General features: G+C 44.2%; 1 protein-coding gene across 3 annotated transcripts in view; it reads right to left on the bottom strand.

The window, feature by feature from the left end:
• Window positions 1-19,868, bottom strand: part of ZNF592 (zinc finger protein 592) — a 91,657-nt gene that overhangs the window by 19,910 nt on the left and 51,879 nt on the right. For 2 of the 3 annotated variants that reach the window (XM_077264223.1, XM_077264224.1), the window contains exons 7-8: window positions 12,347-12,604; window positions 3,102-3,211 (exon numbers count right to left, since the gene is read on the bottom strand). In XM_077264223.1, the coding sequence (XP_077120338.1) occupies window positions 3,102-3,211; window positions 12,347-12,604 (368 nt within the window). Of the gene's footprint in view, window positions 1-3,101; window positions 3,212-7,722; window positions 8,401-12,346; window positions 12,605-19,868 lie in introns of those variants that run through there. The other variant, XM_077264225.1, reaches the window with a different exon arrangement.

Raw genomic sequence — 19,868 nt, 5'->3', positions numbered from 1 at the left:
GTCACGTGGGCCGCCGCGACCAATCACAAAGCCGTGACGTCATCTAAGGCCCTGAACGCGCTCATTCTTAGGAACGGAAGATGCCGATTACTACCAGGGCTCGTCAGAGGGTGAGTATATCAATATTTTTTATTTTAATTCTTTATTTTACACTTAAATATGGATCCCAGGGCCTGAAGGAGAGTTTCCTCTCCTTCAGACCCTGGGAACCATAGTATCCCATTGCACTGCATTGGGTTTCGCGTTTCGGCCGACCCCGACTTTTTTATAGGATCGGCCGATTTCACTCGACCCGACTTTTGAGAAAGTCGGGTTTCGTGAAACCCGACCCGATCCTATAAAAATAAAAGTCGCTCAACCCTATTGGCTACATCTATTCTCTACTTGGGGTTCTTGGTCTTTTCCAACAGCTGAGGTGGGGATTGTGGGGGGTAAACAACTCGCTACTGTGCAGTTTCAAAGAAGCAATGCCATCAAAGTTTTTATCCTCTTTAAGAGGACCTGTCACCAGTTTTGCCATGTATCAACTAAAACTACCGCCTTATTCAGCACTTGTGCTGCATTCCATAAATGGTTATCTAACACCCTGACTTTCCCTTTATGCACCTCAAAAACCATTTCAAAGTTCTCCAACGCTGTATGTTAATCCTGTTGGTTCGGTCTGAAGGGCATCCATTCTGGGCTCTATACTCCTCCACCCGGCTGCTACTCGCCATCCTCCTGCTTTGATTGACGCCTCCTGTGTCATCCACAAAGCCGGGCGAAATCCCACAATAGAGAAATCGCCAGCTCACGCCTGGGCACTAAGCTATACCCTACTGCGGGCAGAGTCAAACATCAGTGCGTATGCGCACAGGAATGGTGGTGAAATAGTTCAGGTACATGAACCGGAAAACCGCGTGCTGGAGCATGCGTACTGATGTTTTGGCTCTGACCACAGGTGCAAGATTTGGCCCGGCTTTGTCCACATCAAAGCAGGAGGATGGAGAGTAGAGCTGGGAGGACGGGTAGAGAGCCCAGAATGGATGCCTCTGGGACCAGACCAATAGGATTAACATACAGCGCGAGAGAACTTTAAAAGGTTTTTGGGTGGGTATACAGGGGGAGTCAGGGGGTTATATAACTATTTATGGAATGCAGCACATGCGCTGAATAAGGTGATAGGTTCCCTATAATATATTGAAATCATCATATTATATGGCACTGTGTACTAGTTACAATTGCTCATTTTGTCTTTCTACCTGATAAATTCTTCTGTTTTCTCTGCTCTATGTAGAAACAGGAATCCTCTTGTCCCTGCATTTATGATTCCCCTCTTCAACTCCTGACCCAGCTGATCTTCCTCCCCCCCCTGCCAGTGACTTTTGCAGTGATTTGACGCACACAGGGAAAATTGACCTCCTGTTCCTACATAGAGCTTAGAAGGATACAGCTAGACTGTTTTTAACCCCTTCATGACCTTGGAATTTTCAGTTTTTCGTTCCCCTCCTTCCCAGAGCCATAACTTTTTTATTTTTCCGTCAATATGGCTATGTGAGGGCTTATTTTTTGCGGGACGAGTTGTACTTTTGAACTACATAATTGGTTTTACCATGTTCTTTACTAGAAAATTGGAAATGACAAAAAAAAGTGAGTGCAATCCCACGCGTGTTTTTTGTTTGGCTTTTTTGCTAGGTTCACTAAATGCTAAAACTGACCTGCCATTATGATTCTCCAGGTCATTACAAGTTCATAGACACCAAACATGTCTAGGATATTTTTAATCTAAGTGGTGAAAAAAAATTCCAAACTTTGCTATAAAAAAAAAAAAAAAAAAAAAAAAAAAAATTTGCGCCATTTTCCAATACCCGTAGCGTCTCCATCTTTCGGGATCTGGAGTTGGGTGAGGGCTTATTTTTGCGTGCCGAGCTGATGTTTTTAGTGATACCATTTCGGTGCAGATACGTTCTTTTGATCGCCCGTTATTGCATTTTAATGCAATGTCGTGGCGACCAAAAAAAATCTTAATTCGGGCGTTTCGAATTTTTTTCTCGCTACGCCGTTTAGCGATCAGGTTAATCCTTTTTTTATTGATAGATCGGGCGATTCCAAACGTGGCGATACCAAATATGTGTATATTTGATTTTATTTTTATTGTTTTATTTTTAATGGGGCGAAAGGGGGGCGATTTAAACTTTTATATTTTTTTTATGCATTTCATATTTCTTTAAACATTTTTTTTTTTACTTTTGCCATGCTTCAATAGCCTCCATGGGAGGCTAGAAGCTGGCACAACTCGATCGGCTCTGCTACATAGAGGCGAAGCATAGATCGCCTCTATGTAGTAGAATTACAGGCTTGCTATGAACGCCGACCACAGGGTGGGGCTCACAGCAAGCCGGCATCAACAACCATAGAGGTCTCAAGGAGACTTCTGGTTGTTATGGCGACGCATCGCTGACCCCGATCATGTGACGGGGGTCGGCGATGAGCACATTTCCAGCCGGATGGCCAGAAGCGGTAGTTAAATGCCGCTGTCAGCGTCTGACAGCGGCATTTAACTAGTTGATAGCGGCGGGTGGATCGCGTTTCCACTCGCCGCTATTGCACGCACATGTCAGCTGTTCAAAACAGCTGACATGTTGCGGCTTTCATGTGGGCTCAGCGCCGGAGCTCACATCAAAGCAGGGGATCTGACCTCAGACGTACTATCCTGTCCGAGGTCAAAAAGGGGTTAATGATGTGATGTCATAGACCTAATGGAAAAGAAGAATTAACTGGATAGAAAGGTAAAATGAGCAATTTTAAGTATGAAGTGCAATATAATATGATGATGCAATATATTAAGAGGATAAAAATGTTGATGGGAGTGCTTCTTTAAATACATGCCATCAATTTACAGTAGTACAGGATTAAAGCCCTTGACTAAGTGCAGCAAATGTAAGGTGCTTAGTTGTTATCAAATTGATGCTTTTCTTTATTCAAATTTTTTACATTTTGACTTTTTAAAAAATAAAACAAAAATACCTACAATAAAATAACTAAGGCATAGGGTATTCAGTAATGTAAGCAGAACCAATGAGTATGTACAACTATCAAGGAAATATAATTTAATATCTTACCAACAGGCATACTCCTTTTTTGTATCGTGGTTGTTTCTAGCGTGTCGTCGTAAGCTAGTTGTAGAATTAAAGGAACGTTCACATTGCCGGCATGGGTACCTCTTCATGTTCTAAAGAAAAGCAAATATTATGGTGATCATCAAGTTGTCCAAAAATGTATTTTTTAACACTACGCTGCCTCTTGCTATTCAGTAAATCCAATATAATTAAACTCATGTTTACCTTTTCATTAAATTATTCTTAACCCCTTTCTGACGTTGGGCGTAATAGTACGCCCACGTCAGAATCCCTCCCTCTGATGGGAGCTCCGGCGATGAGCTCACACCTTTCCTGGCACATGTCAGCTGTATTTGAACGGCTGACATGTGCCTCTAACAGCCGAGGGTGGAATCGCAATCCAACGGAGGCTGTTAAATGCCGCTGTCAATCTCTGACAGTGGCATTTAACTCGCACTTACCGGAAGCGTGTCGGAAATCCCACCCATCGGTGACCATTCATATGATCACAGGTCACCGATGGGTTGGCATGACAACCAAAAGGTGTTCAGCAGACAACTATATAGGTTGTTATAGTCGGATTGCTATGAGCGCCGCCCTGGTAAGCACAGGCGATCAGACAACTGCAGCTTGTAGTCTCCTATGGAGACTATTGAAGCATGCAAAAAGTAACAAAATGTTTAAAAAATATTATATATATATATATATATATATATATATATATATATATATATATATATATATATGTATATATATATATATATATATATATATATATATATATATAAATAATCAAACATACACATATTTGGTATCGCCGCATGCAGAATCGCCCAATCAATATAAAGAATGAAACCAATCTGTAAACGGCGTAACAAGAAAAAATTCAAAACGCCAGAATTACGTTCTTTTGGTCGCAGCTACATTGCAATAAAATGCAATAACGGGCGATCAAAAGATCGTATCTACACCAAAATGGTATCAAAAACGTTAGCTCGGTACACAAAAAATAAGCCCTCACCCAGGCCCAAATCACGAAAAATAGAGACACTACAGGTCTCCGGAATATGGCGCCATTTTTTTTTAAATCTTTTTTTTAAATCAAAGTTGGGATTTTTTTTTACTACTTACCGTATATACCCGAGTATAAGTTGATCTTAGTATAAGCCGAGGCACCTAATTTTGCCACGAAAAACTCAGAAAACTTATTGACTCGAGTATAAGCCGGGTATGCATTGTCCCCTCATCCCTGTCCTTGCATGCATGGCTCCCCATCCCTGTCCTTGCATGCATGGCTCCCCATCCCTGTCCTTGCATGCATGGCTCCCCATCCCTGTCCTTGCATGCATGGTTCCTATGAAAAAAACAAAAACAAACATCCTACTAAGCTTCCCTGCACGCCCTTGCTTCATCTTGTTCCGGCGCCAGCAGCTCTTCCGTTCGAGTGATCACGTGGCCCTGCTCATTAAGGTAATGGGAGTGGAGAATATTCATTACCTTAATGAGCGGGGCCAAGTGATCGCTCAGCAGGAACAGCTGCTAGTGCCAGAACTAGATGCATAGAGGGCACTCAGGGAAGGTAAGTAGGATGTGTGATAGAAGCCGGTGGCTGCGGCTGTAACTGTGCGCACTAGAAAAGAAATGAGTATGTACTGCCAGTGTAGTGAAAATTAATTTGTCGTTAGCAGCGGCACAGGCTTTAGCTGCAGCTGCGGGCTCCTGCCTCTCTGACCCGCTGCTCCTCCACTTGTCTTTCTGGGACAATGAATCATGTATAAGCCGAGGGGGGCGTATTCAACACACAAAAAAAGTGTTGAAAAACTTGGCTTATACACGAGTATATACGGTAAATAAAAAAGAACCTAGACATGTTTGGTGTCTGTTAACTCGTAATGACTTGGAGAATCATATTAGCAGGTCAGTTTTAGCATTTAGTGAACATGGTTAAAAAACAAACAAAAAAAACCAAGTGTCGAATTGCACTTTTTTTTTTTGCAATTTCATCACACTTGGGAATTTTTTTCTCATTTTACAGAACACAATATGTTAAAACCAATGATGCAGTTCAAAAGTACAGCTTGTCCCGCAAAAAACAAGCCCACACATGGCCATTTTGACCAAAAACGACCTCCGGTCGTTAAGGGATTAAAAGGATTCTTCAGAGTTCTTTTTCATTCCAAACTTTTTGGAATCAATTCATTGATACCCCGTGGTTCCTGCATTCTGCCTTCCGGTGATGGCATTTGACACAGACATGTGCATACTGCAGCAAGGAATAAGACTAATGCAGCAAGTGACCGCTTTTTGCCCACATGGTATAATCTTAGGTTTAGGAATAATGCAGTGGTCACCTATCTAGAAGTAGTGCATTTATTCCTGTGTCAGTCAGCATAGGGACATCCATCAAAATTAAATAATTTCCTCACAAATACCAAGAGGTAAAAAAAACAACAACTTGTTTGCTAGGTTAAAAAAAGAAACCCAAAAGTTATTTCAGAATCTAGCATTGTTAAAGGGGTGCTCTAAGAATGTAATTAAAAAGGGCCCGAGTCACGTGATTCCAACAGCAGCCCGTCCTAGCCATATGTCAGCTCCGTCCTATCCATAGCATCATTTTCAATAGACGTAAATTGTAAAAAGGTCAAAAATACAATTTTCTTAATAAATATGATCGTGCCACAACATTCATACACGTTTTTATGTTTCTTTTAAATTGCTACATTTCAGGAGCCATTTTTTTCCCCCATCAATAACTGTATGAGGGCTTGTCTTATGTAAGGATAAGTTGAACTTGGCAGGGCCATCATTTTGGGGCACATACAAGTTTTAGGTTTTATTACTTTAATACATCCAATACTCCCTCAAAAAATTATTGCTTTTGTATCACTGTATGTTGAGGGCCATATGGTAAGCATTTTTCGGTCAATGGAGATATAGGATGGCTTTTAGTAACAGAGCCAATTTTGTACTTAGTGACCAGGCCAATTTTTACAATTCTGACCACTGTGCCTTTATGAGGTTATAGCTCTGGAACGCTTCAACATATCCCACGGATTCTGAGACTGTTTCTTTATGACATATTGTACTTCATGTTAGTGGTTAAATTTCTTCAATACGACTTGCGTTTATTTATGAAAAAACGGAAAAATGGCAAAAATTTATAAGATTTTGCAATTTTCAAACTTAATTTTGTGCCCTTAAATCAGAGAGTCATATCGCACAAAATAGTTAATACATAACATTTCCCACACGTCTACTTTACATCAGCACGATTTTGTAAATAATTTGTTAGGACGTTATAAGGGTTAAAAGTTGACTAGCGAATTCTCATTTTTCCAACAAAATTTACAAAACCTTTTTTTTTTTTTTTTTTTTTAGGGACCACCTCACATATGAAGTGAGTTTGGGGGGGTCAATATGACAGAAAATACCCAAAAAGGACACCATTCTAAAAACTGCACCCCTCAAAGTGCTCAAAACCATATTCAAGAAGTTTATTAACCCTTCAGGTGCATTCACGAGAACTAAAGCAATGTGAAAGGAAAAAATGAACATTTTACTTTTTTCACAAAAAATTTACTTGAGACCCAAATTTTTTTGTTTTCACAAGGGTAACAAGAGAAAATGGACCACAAATTTTGTTGTGCAATTTCTCCAGAGTACACCGATACCCCGTACGTGGGGGAAAGCCACTGTTTGGGCGTATGGCAGGGCTCAGAAGGGAGGGAGCACCGTTTGACTTTTTCATGGCAAAACTCGCTGAAATCAATGGTAGGCGCTATGTTGCGTTTGGAGACCCCCTGATGTACCTAAACAGTGGAAACCCCCCAATTCTAACTCCAACCCTAACACAACCCTAGCCCCAACACCACAACCCTAGCCCCAACACCACAACCCTAGCCCCAACCCTAATGGAAAAATATACATTGTTTTTATTGTATTATTTTTACCAAACTAAGGGGGTGATAAAGGGGAGTGTGATTCATTTTTTTAAATTCTATTTTGATCACTGTGATAGACCCGATCACAGTGATCATAATCAACCAATAGGAAAAATCTCCTACTGTTGCCGGCCAGCCTATCTCAGTGGGCGCACTGCGCATGCACCTGCCATTTTCTTCCCGGAAGAAGACGCCGAGGGCAGGGGGACAGAGTCGGAGACTGGGGGATGCCTGAGATACTGTGGGGGCTTGGGAGACCCCATTTTTCTCTCCTCTGGTATGCTAGATCATATAAACATAGAATAAATGGGAAATCGTTTTTTTGGGGGGTTTTTTTGCGGTCACCGTTATTCCGTGAATAACGGTGATCGCAACACTGGGGACGGTAAAAAACCAACCCGAATCATGTCCTCCAGGGTTTCAGCTACCCACAGGAGCTGAAACTCTAGAGATTTTCCAAAACTGGGGGGCGCTATCGACTTATTTCTCAGCAGTTAGAAAGCAGCGCTGAGGAATAAGTACCCTTAACTGCCGACGTTAAAAGGCGTATTTGCGGTCGTTAAGGGGTTAAGATGTAGTTTTCACTGTTCCCATTTATGGTACATATAGCTTTTAGATCACTTTTTATTCCATTTATTTGCAAGATTGATAACCAAAAAATAGCAATTCTGGCATTGTATTTTGCATATATATATTTATTTATTTTTCTTTACATTCACCGTGTAGTAGAAATACAGACAAATACAGTGATACCCCATATATAACATAACATTTTTTAAACAGCTTTTGCACAAAAAATAACTTAACATTTTGTTTCACAGAGCTGAGCAAGATTCGATCCTTTAATCACATTGACAACGCACTACTTATGTAGTGCAGTGCATTATCCAGGCTGTTCGTGTCACACGGACAGGCAGCCCAATAGAACAATCTATGAGGCCTTGCACTATAGCACACCAAAGGCCACTTTCAGGCATAAGGTTGCAAGATCAACTCCCAGCAATGAAACTATAGGAAGCCAATGGAGTGTCATCAGGAGTGATCTACCTTTGTCAATCTCCCTACAAGCTGAGGCCACTTGATAGCAGCAAATTAAATGGTTGATTCATTGGCAGCAGAGCACTGAGAGCAATCATTCCCCACCGCTGTGTCTGTGCTAGGAGTGGGTGCGAGTCCTATTACACAAGGAGTCCCAGGATCACGATGCAGGGGGAAGATTCACTGCCTATTTACGTCCTTACTAAAAGTGGCATTTTCTATTAGAATGTGAAAAGGCAGCATGGTGACGGAAAGTGGTTAAATAGGCAGCAGGTCAAGGGAGGATATTGCCAGAGCTCTCACTTCTTACTTCTTTTATAACTCTGAAATAAAAGATGAGGTTTAGCTCCAGTAATAAATTTAAATGGCATTGTGTCTGTGCTACTGAACATACAGTGACATGTAAAAGTTTGGGCACCCCTGGTGAAAATTACTGTTATTGTGAACAGTTAAGTTGAAGATGAAATGATCTTTAAAAGGGCTAAAGTTAAAGGGAACCGGTCACCCCCAAAATCGACGGTGAGCTAAGCCCACGGGCATCAGGGGCTTATCTACAGCAATATGGAATGCTGTAGATAAGCCCCCATGTAACCTAAAAGATGAGAAAAAGAGGTTAGATTATACTCACCTGGGGGGGGGGGGGGGGGGGGCGGTCCGATCCGATCCGATGGGCGTCGTGGTCCGGTCCGGGGCCTCCCATCTTCTTACGATGACGTCCTCTTCTTGTCTTCACGCTGCGGCTCCGGCGCAGGTGTACTTTGTCTGCCCTGTTGAGGGCAGAGCAAAGTGCTGCAGTGTGCAGGCGCCGGGAAAGGTCAGAGAGGTCCGGCGCCTGCGCACTGCAGTACTTTGCTCTGCCCTCAACAGGGAGGACAAAGTACACCTGTGCCGGAGCCGCAGCGTGAAGACAAGAAGAGGACGTCATCTGATGAAGATGGGAGGCCCCGGACCGCGACACCCATCGGACCCGGACCGCCCGCCCCTGGGTGAGTATAATCTAACCTCTTTTTCTCATCTATCAGGTTAAATCGGGGGCTTATCTACAACATTACAGAATGCTGTAGATAAGCCCCTGATGCTGGTGGGCTTAGCTCATTTTGGATTTTGGGGGTGACAGGTTCCCTTTAAAGATTTTGAAATTTCCTTTGTATTTTAGGCAAAAAAAAGTTCATTTTTTAAATTTTAAAAATTACGAAAAGGAAAAGAAGTATATGCAACGGTTTGGGCACCGTTAGAGATTTGGGTGCGAAGATAACTTTGTTCACGGTTGTGGCTTGTTCACCATCATCGTTAGGAAAGGTCAGGTGATGCAAATTTACCAGCTTTATAAAAACCCAGCCTCCGCTAACCTTGAGCCAAAAAAAGAGCCATGGGTTCTTCTAAGCAGCTATCTAGCACTCTGAAAATGGTGGCGTCCCACAAAGCATGAGAAGGCTATAAGAAGATCGCAAAAGCGTTTTCAAGTTGCCCTTTCCTCAGTTCAAAATGTACCATATTTTTCGGATTATAAGACGCACCCCAAATTTTGAGGAAAAAAAATAGGATTTTTTTTAAAAATAAAATGGTGGTGCTTCTTATAATCCATGCGTTTTATTGCTTACTGGGGGTGGTGGCTGTGGTGAAGCGGGGTCCCAGGGTCGCTGCTGGAGGAGGCAGGATGGGATGAGGGGTGTTCCAATGTGTGGTGCGCCGCTGCAGCTTCCCAGTAACGAACACTGTGACGTTACAGCTTTTTTCAACACCTGCCTAAGGCTACGTTCACATTTGCGTTGTGCGCCGCAGCGTCGGCGACGCAACGCACAACGCAAACAAAACCGCAGCAAAACGCATGCACAATGCTGCGTTTTGCGCCGCATGCGTCCTTTTTTTGATTGATTTTGGACGCAGCAAAAATGCAACTTGCTGCGTCCTCTGCGCCCGGACGCGTGCGCCGCAGTGACGCATGCGGTGCAAAACGCAAGTGTGACGCATGTCCATGCGCCCCCATGTTAAATATAGGGGCGCATGACACATGCGGCGACGCTGCGGCGCCCGACGCTGCGGCGCAGACCGCAAATGTGAACGTAGACAAAGGCTGGTTTCACACTTGCGTTTTTGTAAGCTGCGTTTTAGCGCTAAAAAACGCAAAAAAACGCATGCGTTTTTTTTCCTATACTTAACATTAAAAACGCATGCGTTTTGACGCGTTTTCGTTTTAGGGTTAGGGGTAGGGTTAGGATCCCAAGGGTTATGGTTAGGGTTAGGATCCCAAGGGTTATGGTTAGGGTTTGGATCCCTATGGTTAGGGTTAGGGGTAGGGTTAGGATCCCAAGGGTTATGGTTAGGGTTAGGATCCCTAGGGTAACGGTTAGGGTTAGGGTTAGGATCCCTAGTAACCCTAGGAATACTAACCCTAACCCTAGGGATCCTAACCCTAACCCTTAGGGTTAGGATCCTAACCCTTAGGGTTAGGATCCCTAGGGTTATGGTTAGGGGTAAGGTTAGGGTTTGGATCCCTATGGTTAGGGTTAGGGGTAGGGTTAGGATCCCAAGGGTTATGGTTAGGATCCCTATGGTTAGGGTTAGGATCCCAAGGGTTATGGTTAGGGTTTGGATCCCTATGGTTAGGGTTAGGGGTAGGGTTAGGATCCCAAGGGTTATGGTTAGGGTTTGGATCCCTATGGTTAGGGTTAGGGTTAGGATCCCAAGGGTTATGGTTAGGGTTAGGGTTTGGATCCCTATGGTTAGGGTTAGGGTTAGGATCCCAAGGGTTATGGTTAGGGTTAGGGGTAGGGTTAGGATCCCTATGGTTAGGGGTAGGGTTTGGATCCCTTTATCACCTTGATGGTGGGGGGTGGCTTATCAGTGACCTGGTGACCAGGACATTCTAATAAAAAGCTACCCCTAACCCTAACCCTAGGGATCCTAACCCTAACCCTAGCTAATTCTATTAATAGTGTGTTTTCTAGTTGATTTTGATGATTGGCAGCTGTCACACACTTCTCAGCATGCGTTTCAAAAACGCAAACGCGGGAAAAAACGCATGTAAATGCGGGAAAACGCCGCGTTTTGCTGCCGCGGTTTTTTTTTTTGCCGCAAAAACGCATGCGTCTAAAAAACGCCACATGCGTTTTTTTTTTAAAACGCTGCAGATCAAAACGCAAGTGTGAAACCAGCCTAAAACTTATTTACAGTGATACATATGCCCAGGGGCTGCCCCCTGTTGTCAGCTGCAATCTGTGAGGGAGTCCAGGCAACTATTTATTACTCCATAGAGTCACCACACTTCTCACTGAAATTGGTAACCTGTCTATGTCAAATAGTAAAAAAAAAAAAAAAAAAGCACTTTGTTCCAGGTACCTGCTGTGGCATTAGCTGCGGGTGTCTCCGGCACTGCTGCCGGTGCCACAAGGGTGTCCGGCGGTGCTGCCCAGTGGTGCTCATGCTGGTCTCCGGTGGAGCCCCCAGCAGTTCCATGGGTTTCCTCCTGTGCGGTGGACTCAGAGAAAATGGCCACGGAGGCGGCGCGCATGCGCAGATGGAGGTCTCGGCACCGAGAACTCAAGAGATGAGATTGCAGCGACTCAGGAAGAACTGGAAGAATTTCCCAAGGAAGCATGGATGAAAATCCCTCAAACAAGAATTGAAATACTCTTGGCTGGCTACAAAAAGCATTTACAAGCTGTGATACTTGCAAAAAGGGTGTACTACTAGGTACTAACCATGCAGTGTGCTCAAGCTTTTTCCTATTTGGAATTTTAAAAATTGTGAAGGATGAAAATATACTTTTTTTGCCTAAAATACAAAGGAAATGGGTCATCTTTAACTTTAGACCCTTTTAGCGATCATTTCATTTTCAACTTGCTTAACTGTTCATGATAACAGTAATTTTTACCAGGGGTACCCAAACTTTTACATGCCACTGTAATACTTCTCTACATAACTTGCACATTTTAGCTGGAGATAATCACTCCTCAGAGATTTCAGTGCAGGTAACGCAAGAGATGAGGTGCACATCTAACCAAGTTCATATGTTCTTATTGGGCAATGTGTACAGCATTATCACCACTACAAGGCATCATCATTTGCAACCAAAACACATGACTACTGAGAAGGGAAAAGCTAGTTTCTGAAACGTCAAAATAATGATCACCTACCTACAAAGCTGTGCAATAAATGTACTCTGTAGCTTAAGTGAAACACACTACAAGTTACAGCTGACTATTGTTTGTCAGGCATGCTTGGCTGTGCGTATGACGGCGTGTGCAGGACAACTTCCTATAGGCTTACCCTGCCGTGACTTTTCTTCATGTGGAAGACATAAGTCTCTCTGTCGAGAATCCACTCGGAGCACTCTCCACACGTGTAGCCAGATAGTTTCTGCTTGTGATGTGAATTGGCGTCTCTCTTGTTGGTAGTGGAGGTGCCCTCTCCTCTGCCAGCCAGTTTTGATGCTGAAGTAGAGTCTTCATTTTTCTCTGAATTAGTATCTGACTTCGATTGTGTGTTCGATGAATCTTCTGGGATTTTAGGAAGGCCATGGACAGTCTGCTCAAGAAGAAAAAAAAAACAAGCATAAATACATTACGAAAGACAAAATTATTGAATCACAGTAAATAATGCGTGTAATGAACAACCTATTCTAAGGTTATTTCCATTAAGCATGTCGCATTAACCCCTTAACCCCCAAGAGTGGTTTGCATGTCAAAGACCGGGCCAATTTTTACAATTCTGACCACTGTCCCTTTATGAGGTAAAAACTCTAGAACTCTTCAACGGATCCTTGTGATTCTGACATTGTTTTCTCGTGACATATTGTACTTCATGTTAGTGGTAACATTTCTTTGATATTACTTGCGTTTATTTGTGAAAATAAACGGAAATTTGGTGAAAATTTCGCAATTTTCCAACTTTGAATTTTCATGCCCTTAAATCACAGAGATATGCCACACAAAATACTTAATAAGTAACATTTCCCACATGTCTACTTTACATCAGCACAATATTGGAACCCAAATTTATTTTTTTTTGTTAGGGAGTTATAAGGGTTAAAAGTTGAACAGCAATTTCTCAATTTTACAACACCATTTTTTTTTAGGGACCACATCACATTATTGAAGTCACTTTGAGGGGTCTATATGACAGAAAATAACCAAGTGTAACACCATTCTAAAAACTGCACCCCTCAAGGTGCTCAAAACCACATTCAAGAAGTTTATTAACCCTTCAGGTGTTTCACAGGAATTTTTGGAATGTTTAAAAAAAAAAAAATGAACATTTAACTTTTTCACAAAAATATTACTTCAGACCCAATTTGTTTTATTTTACCAAGAGTAACAGGAGAAATTCAACCCCCAAAGTTGTACAATTTGTCCTGAGTACGCCGATACCCCATATGTGGGGGTAAACCACTGTTTGGGCGCATAGAGCTCGGAAGGGAAGGAGCGCAATTTGACTTTTCAATGCAAAATTGGCTGGAATTAAGATAGGACGCCATGTCGCGTTTAGAGAGCCCCTGATGTGCCTAAACAATGGAAACCCCCCACAAGTGACACCACTTTGGAAATCAGACCCCCTAATGAACTTATCTAGATGTGTGGTGAGCACTTTGAACCCCCAAGTGCTTCACATAAGTTTATAACGTAGAGCCGTGAAAATTAAAAAAAAAATTTTTCCCACAAAAATGATCTTTTAGCCCCCAATTTTGTACTTCCCCAGGGGTATCTGGAGAAATTGGAACCCAATTTTTGTTGTGCAATTTGTCCTGAGTACGCAGATACCCCATATGTGGGAGAAAACTACTGTTTGGGCGCATGGCAGAGCTCAGAAGGGAAGAAGTGGCGTTTTGGAATGCAGACTTTGATGGAATGGTCTGCGGGCGTCACGTTGCGTTTTCAGAGCCCCTGATGTACCTAAACAGTAGAAACCCCCAAGTGACCCCATATTGGAAACTAGACCCCCAAGGAACTTATCTAGATGTGTTGTGAGAACTTTGAACCCCCAAGTGTTTCACTACAGTTTAAAACGCAGAGCCGTGAAAATAAAAAATCCACAAAAATGATTTTTTAGCCCCCAGTTTTGTATTTTCCCAAGGGTAACAGGAGAAATTGGACCCCAAAAGTTGTTGTCCAATTTGTCCTGAGTAAGCTGATACCCCATATGTGGGGGTAAACCACTGTTTGGGCGCACGGCAAAGCTCGGAAGGGAAGGAGCACAGTTTTACTTTTTCAACGCAGAATTGCATGGAATTGAGATCGGACGTCATGTTGCGTTTGCAGAGCCCCTGGTGTGCCTAAACAGTGGAAACCCCCCAATTCTAACCCCAACACACTCCTAACCTTAACCACACCCCTAATCCGAACACACCCCTAACCCTAATCCCAACCCTCTCCTAACCGCAACACACCTCTAACCCTAATCCCAACCCTAACAATACCCCAAACCCTGACACACCCCTAACCCAACTGTAAACGTAATCCAAACCCTAACCCCAACCCCAACTTTAGCCCCAACCCTAACCCTAACTATAGCCCCAACCCTAATTCTAATGGGAAAATGGAAATACTTTTTTTTTATTTTATTATTTTTCCCTAACTAAGTCGGTGATAAAGGGGGGTTTGATTTACTATTTATAGTGAGTTTTTAAGTTTGGCTGCTGTCACACTAAAAGATGCTTTTTATTGCAAAAAATATTTTTTGCGTTACCACATTCTGAGAGCTATAATTTTTCCATATTTTGGTCCACAGAGTCATGTGAGGTCTTGTTTTTTTGCGGGACGAGTTGACGTTTTTATTGGTACCATTTTGGGCACATGACATTTTTTGATCGCTTTTTATTCTGATTTTTGTTAGGCAGAATGAACAAAACCCAGCAATTCATGAATTTCATTTGGGGGAGGGGTGAGTTTATACCGTTCCACGTTTGGTAAAATTGATAGAGCAGTTTTATTCTTCGGATCAGAACGATTACAGCGATACCTCATTTATATCATTTTTTTATGTTTTGGTGTTTTTATACAATAAAAACTATTTTATAGAAAAAATAATTATTTTTGCATCGCTTTATTCTGAGGGCAAATTTTTTTTATTTTTTAGCTGATGACGCTGTATGGCGGCTCGTTTTTTGTGGGACAGATGACGTTTTCGGCGGTACCAGGTTTATTTTTATCCGTCTTTTTGATTGCGTGTTATTCCACTTTTTGTTCGGCGGTATCATAAAGCATTGTTTTTTGCCTTTTTTATGGTGTTCACTGAAGGGGTTAACTAGTGGGACAGTTTTATAGGTCCGGTCATTACGGACGCGGCGACACTAAATATGTGTACTTCTGTTTGTTTGTTTTTTATTTAAAGAAATGTATTTATTGGAGATATATATATATATATATATATATATAAAAAAAACTTACTGATCTTTGTGGTTCTTCTCTGAAATGTCAGTGTGACTTTTTTATTAATGGGTTTTATGTGGTGTCTGGAATGTATACATAACCCCATACCTCCTGGCTTCCAACTTGTGGCGAAGGGAGTATGGCGACATTGGTCTCCTGGAATCCACACCGATCTAACAAGTATTATCTATTCAGTGTATCAGTGATTTTTTTTTTATACTGGCTTGTTAGCTTTTCTTTTCTATAACTACAGTTAGCATAAATAAAAGTTTAGGTGGAAGGGGATTTAGGAGCTTATCTGACATGTCTGTGTGACTAATAGGATTCTTCAGATTTTATTTTTTCAATCTAAACTACCCCTTTAAGGATTTGGACAGGTCACAGATTATACACAGCAGGCGGTCCTTAACTGCCTGAAGGATATGGGCCACTATAACAATGAAGAATGTTATTTTCCAGGTTAGTTGTTAGCCAAAATCAAAAAGTTGCAATCTTCATTCCTGCATTTATTTTCAGCCACTGTAATATAAGGTTTGGAAACTTTTATGCATTTATCTGCAGTGTGATAGCACAGCCTCATCCCCCTACTGCTTAACCCTTCTAATAAGGCCTCTGTGTAGTCTTCTCTCCCACTTGATGGCACAGATGGGTGCGTTTGATCTCTCGCCCTCCTGATGCAGGCTCGGTCACGAGATCTGCCTCTCTACACAGACACAGAATGTGTGATTCCCCTACCTCTTGTAGACTCAGCTGTGAAAGGGGCCGCACAGAGAGAGCAGGCTCTTTATAAACAAGAAAACCATGTCAGCCAGAAGGTGTGCACTGTCAGCATTTGTGTCAACACAGGAAAACATAGGCAACAATGCAAGAAGGACTATCTAAAATATTACCCAATTTTGTATTTAACCCCTTAAGGACCAATGACGGATCTATTCATCATTGGACGCCTCCCCCTATTTGGTGTGGGTACCGGAGATGAGCCCGCACCTTTTCCGGCACATGACAGCTGATCTGATCGGCTGGCATGTGCCACTAACAGCCGCGGGAGGAATCGCCCATCGGTGACCCTGAAGACCTCTATGGTTGTCACTGCTGAATTGCTATGAGCGCCACCCGGTGGTCGACGATCACAGCAAGTGAGGTATTCTGCTACATGCACGCGATCTGACCATCGCCTATATGTAGCAGAGCCGATCGGGTTATGGCAGCTTCCAGTCTCCCTTGGAGACTATTGAAGCATGCCAAAAGTGAAAAAAAAAAGGTTTAAATAAATATATATATTTTCAAATCACCCTCCTTTCGCCCCATTCAAGATGAAAAAAAAAAAAAAATCAAACATACATATATCTGGTATCGCGTTTAGATTTGTCCGATCAAAAAAAACAAACAAAAAAAACAGAGGATTTTTGGTTGCTTACCGTAAAATCTGTTTCTCGGAGCCTCCATTGGGGGACACAGGAACCATGGGTGTATGCTGCTGCCACTAGGAGGCTGACACTATGCACAAAAAAAGTTAGCTCCTCCTCTGCAGTGTACACCCCACCGACTGGCATTATACTCTTCAGTTAGTGAGAAAGCAGTAGGAGAAAAACAGTAAGGTTGAAACATAACCACAAACATGAGAACTGTAAACATGAGAACAGTCATAGAACACAGAACAGCGAAAACTAACATGGGAGGGAGCTGTGTCCCCCAATGGAGGCTCAGAGAAACAGATTTTACGGTAAACAACCAAAAATTCTGTTTTCTCTATCGCCTCTCACTGGGGGACACAGGAACCATGGGACATCCCAAAGCAGTCCCTGGGGTGGGAAAAACAGACTTCCATCAGGTCAGAGGACTCGCCACTGCTGCCTGCAATATCCTTCTGCCTAGGCTGGCATCCGCCGAAGCGTAGGTATGGACCTTGTAAAATTTTGCGAACGTGTGGATGGAAGACCAGGTTGCCGCTTTGCAAAGCTGTAGGGCGGAAGCCCTGTGGTGCACCGCCCAGGAGGCGCCGACTGCCCGGGTAGAGTGAGCCTTAATCCCAGGAGGGGGCACTCTGTTCTTGACCCGGTAAACCTCCAGAATTGCCGTTTTGATCCAGCGAGTAATAGTCGCTTTAGAAGCTGGTATGCCTCTACACGTGCCATCAGGAATGACGAAAAAAGAATCCGTCTTCTGGAAAGCGGATGTTCTATCCAGGTAGATCCTTACTGCCCTGACGAGGTCCAGCTTGTTTAACGATCGCTCCGGAGGATGAGTCGGAGCTGGACAAAAAGAAGGTAGAACGATGTCCTCGTTGAGGTGGAAGGTGGAAACCACCTTAGGAAGGAAGGAAGGTGGAGGCCTGAGGACCACCTTGTCCTGGTGAATGACCAAGAACGGAGGTCAGCAAGAGGGCCGCCGACTCGGAAAAACGGCGGATAGAAGTGACGGCCACAAGAAAGGCCACCTTCCACGAAAGAACTGACAGGGGAATCTCCCTGAGAGGCTTAAAGGGGGAAACCCTCAGAACGTCCAGGACCAGATTTAAATCCCATTAATCCACCGGGGCGCTATGCGGAGGGACAGCATGGGCTGCTCCTTGAAGGAAGGTCTTAACCTGTGGCCGAGAAGATAAAGTCTTCTGAAAAAGGATGGAGAGCGCAGAAATCCGGCCCTTTAGGGAACTAAGAGCAAGGCCCGAATCCAGTCCTGCCTGAAGGAAGGCCAAGATGGAAGGCAGGGAAAAGGACAAAGATGGAACGTGGTTGGACTCGCACCAACGGAAGTAGGCCTTCCAGGTACGGTAGTAGATCCTGGAAGACGAAGGCTTCCGAGCCTGGATCATGGTGTGAATCACCCGGTCCGAAAGGCCGGAAGCGCTTAGAACTAAGGTCTCAACAGCCACATTGTTAAACTGAGCGACCGAGAATTCGGGTGGCAGATCGGACCGAGAAAGCAAATCGGGTCTGTCTGGAAGGCGCCAGGGGGCGTCTGCGAGAAGGTTGACGATCTCCGCGAACCAAGGTCTCCTGGGCCAATCCGGGGTGATCAGAATGACCGGCACCCCTTCCGCCTTGATCTTTTTCAACAGTTTGGGAAGCAAGGGAAGGGGTGAGAACAAGTAGGGCAGCGCGAACTGTGACCAAGGAATGGCCAGAGCGTCGACGCCCACTGCAAGAGGATTGCGAGACCTGGAGACGAACTGAGGAACCTTCCTGTTCATTCGAGACGCTGTGAGGTCCACGTCCGGAGTCCCCCACCGAAGACAAATCTGATGAAAGACTTCCTGGTGCAATGACCATTCTCCTGCCGCGAGACCCTCGCGGCTGAGGAAGTCGGCGGCCCAATTGTCCACGCCGGGCATATGCACCGCGGATATCACCGGAACCGTTGCCTCTGCCCAGAGGAGGATCTTGGATACATCGGCAAGGGCCAAGGAGCTCCGAGTCCCCCCCTGGTGGTTGCGGTAAGCCACAGCCGTGGCGTTGTCCATCTGGATTCGGATTGGTAGGCCCCCAAGAATCCTTTCCCAGTGGCGGAGGGACAGAACGATGGCCCGAATCTCGAGGACATTGATCGGCAGAGTTGACTCCTGCGCTGACCAACGGCCCTGAACCGTCAGGTGGCAAAACACCGCACCCCAGCCGAGCAGGCTGGCGTCCGTCGTCACCACCTGCCAGTGAACTGGAAGAAAAGACCTGCCCTGGGAAATGAGAGGTGATGTCAGCCACCAGTTGAGGGACCGTTTGACCCGGGAAGAGAGTCGGATCGGACGATCCAGGGAGAAGACAGACCTGTCTCACTGGGACAGAACAGCTTGCTGAAGGGGCCGCGAATGAAATTGGGCAAAGGGAATCGCTTCTAATGTTGCTACCATCCTCCCCAGAACCTTCATGGCCGATCGCAGGGAGGGAGGCCGAGGGCCCTGGAGCAAGCGTATGTCCCGACGAAGGATGGATCTCTTGTCTTCGGGAAGGAAGACTTTGGTCTGACGAGTGTCGAAGAGCATGCCCAGAAAGATGATGCGCTGAGAAGGAATAAGGCAGGACTTCTTCCGGTTGACCAGCCACCCGAAACGGGTTAGGGTGTCGAGAACGATGGACAGACTTTTGTGAGCCTGAGAAAAGGACGGAGCCTTGATGAGGATGTCATCGAGGTATGGAAACAGAACCAGACCTCTGACCCTCAAGATGGCCATCAGCGCCGCCATGATCTTCGTGAAAACTCTTGGGGCGGTTGCAAGACCGAACGGCAGGGCGACGAACTGAAAATGTTCCTGGAGCACCGCAAAGCGCAAGAAACGGTGATGTCCCGTGACACTAAGCTAAACTGAAGAGTATAATGCCAGTCGGTGGGGTGTACACTGCAGAGGAGGAGCTAACTTTTTTTGTGCATAGTGTCAGCCTCCTAGTGGCAGCAGCATACACCCATGGTTACTGTGTCCCCCGATGAGA

This window comes from Ranitomeya variabilis, chromosome 5 (genome assembly GCF_051348905.1).
Source record: "Ranitomeya variabilis isolate aRanVar5 chromosome 5, aRanVar5.hap1, whole genome shotgun sequence".
Taxonomy (NCBI): domain Eukaryota; kingdom Metazoa; phylum Chordata; class Amphibia; order Anura; family Dendrobatidae; genus Ranitomeya; species Ranitomeya variabilis.
Note: the sequence above shows the minus strand (reverse complement) of the source record. Positions and strands in the feature narration are given on the sequence as shown.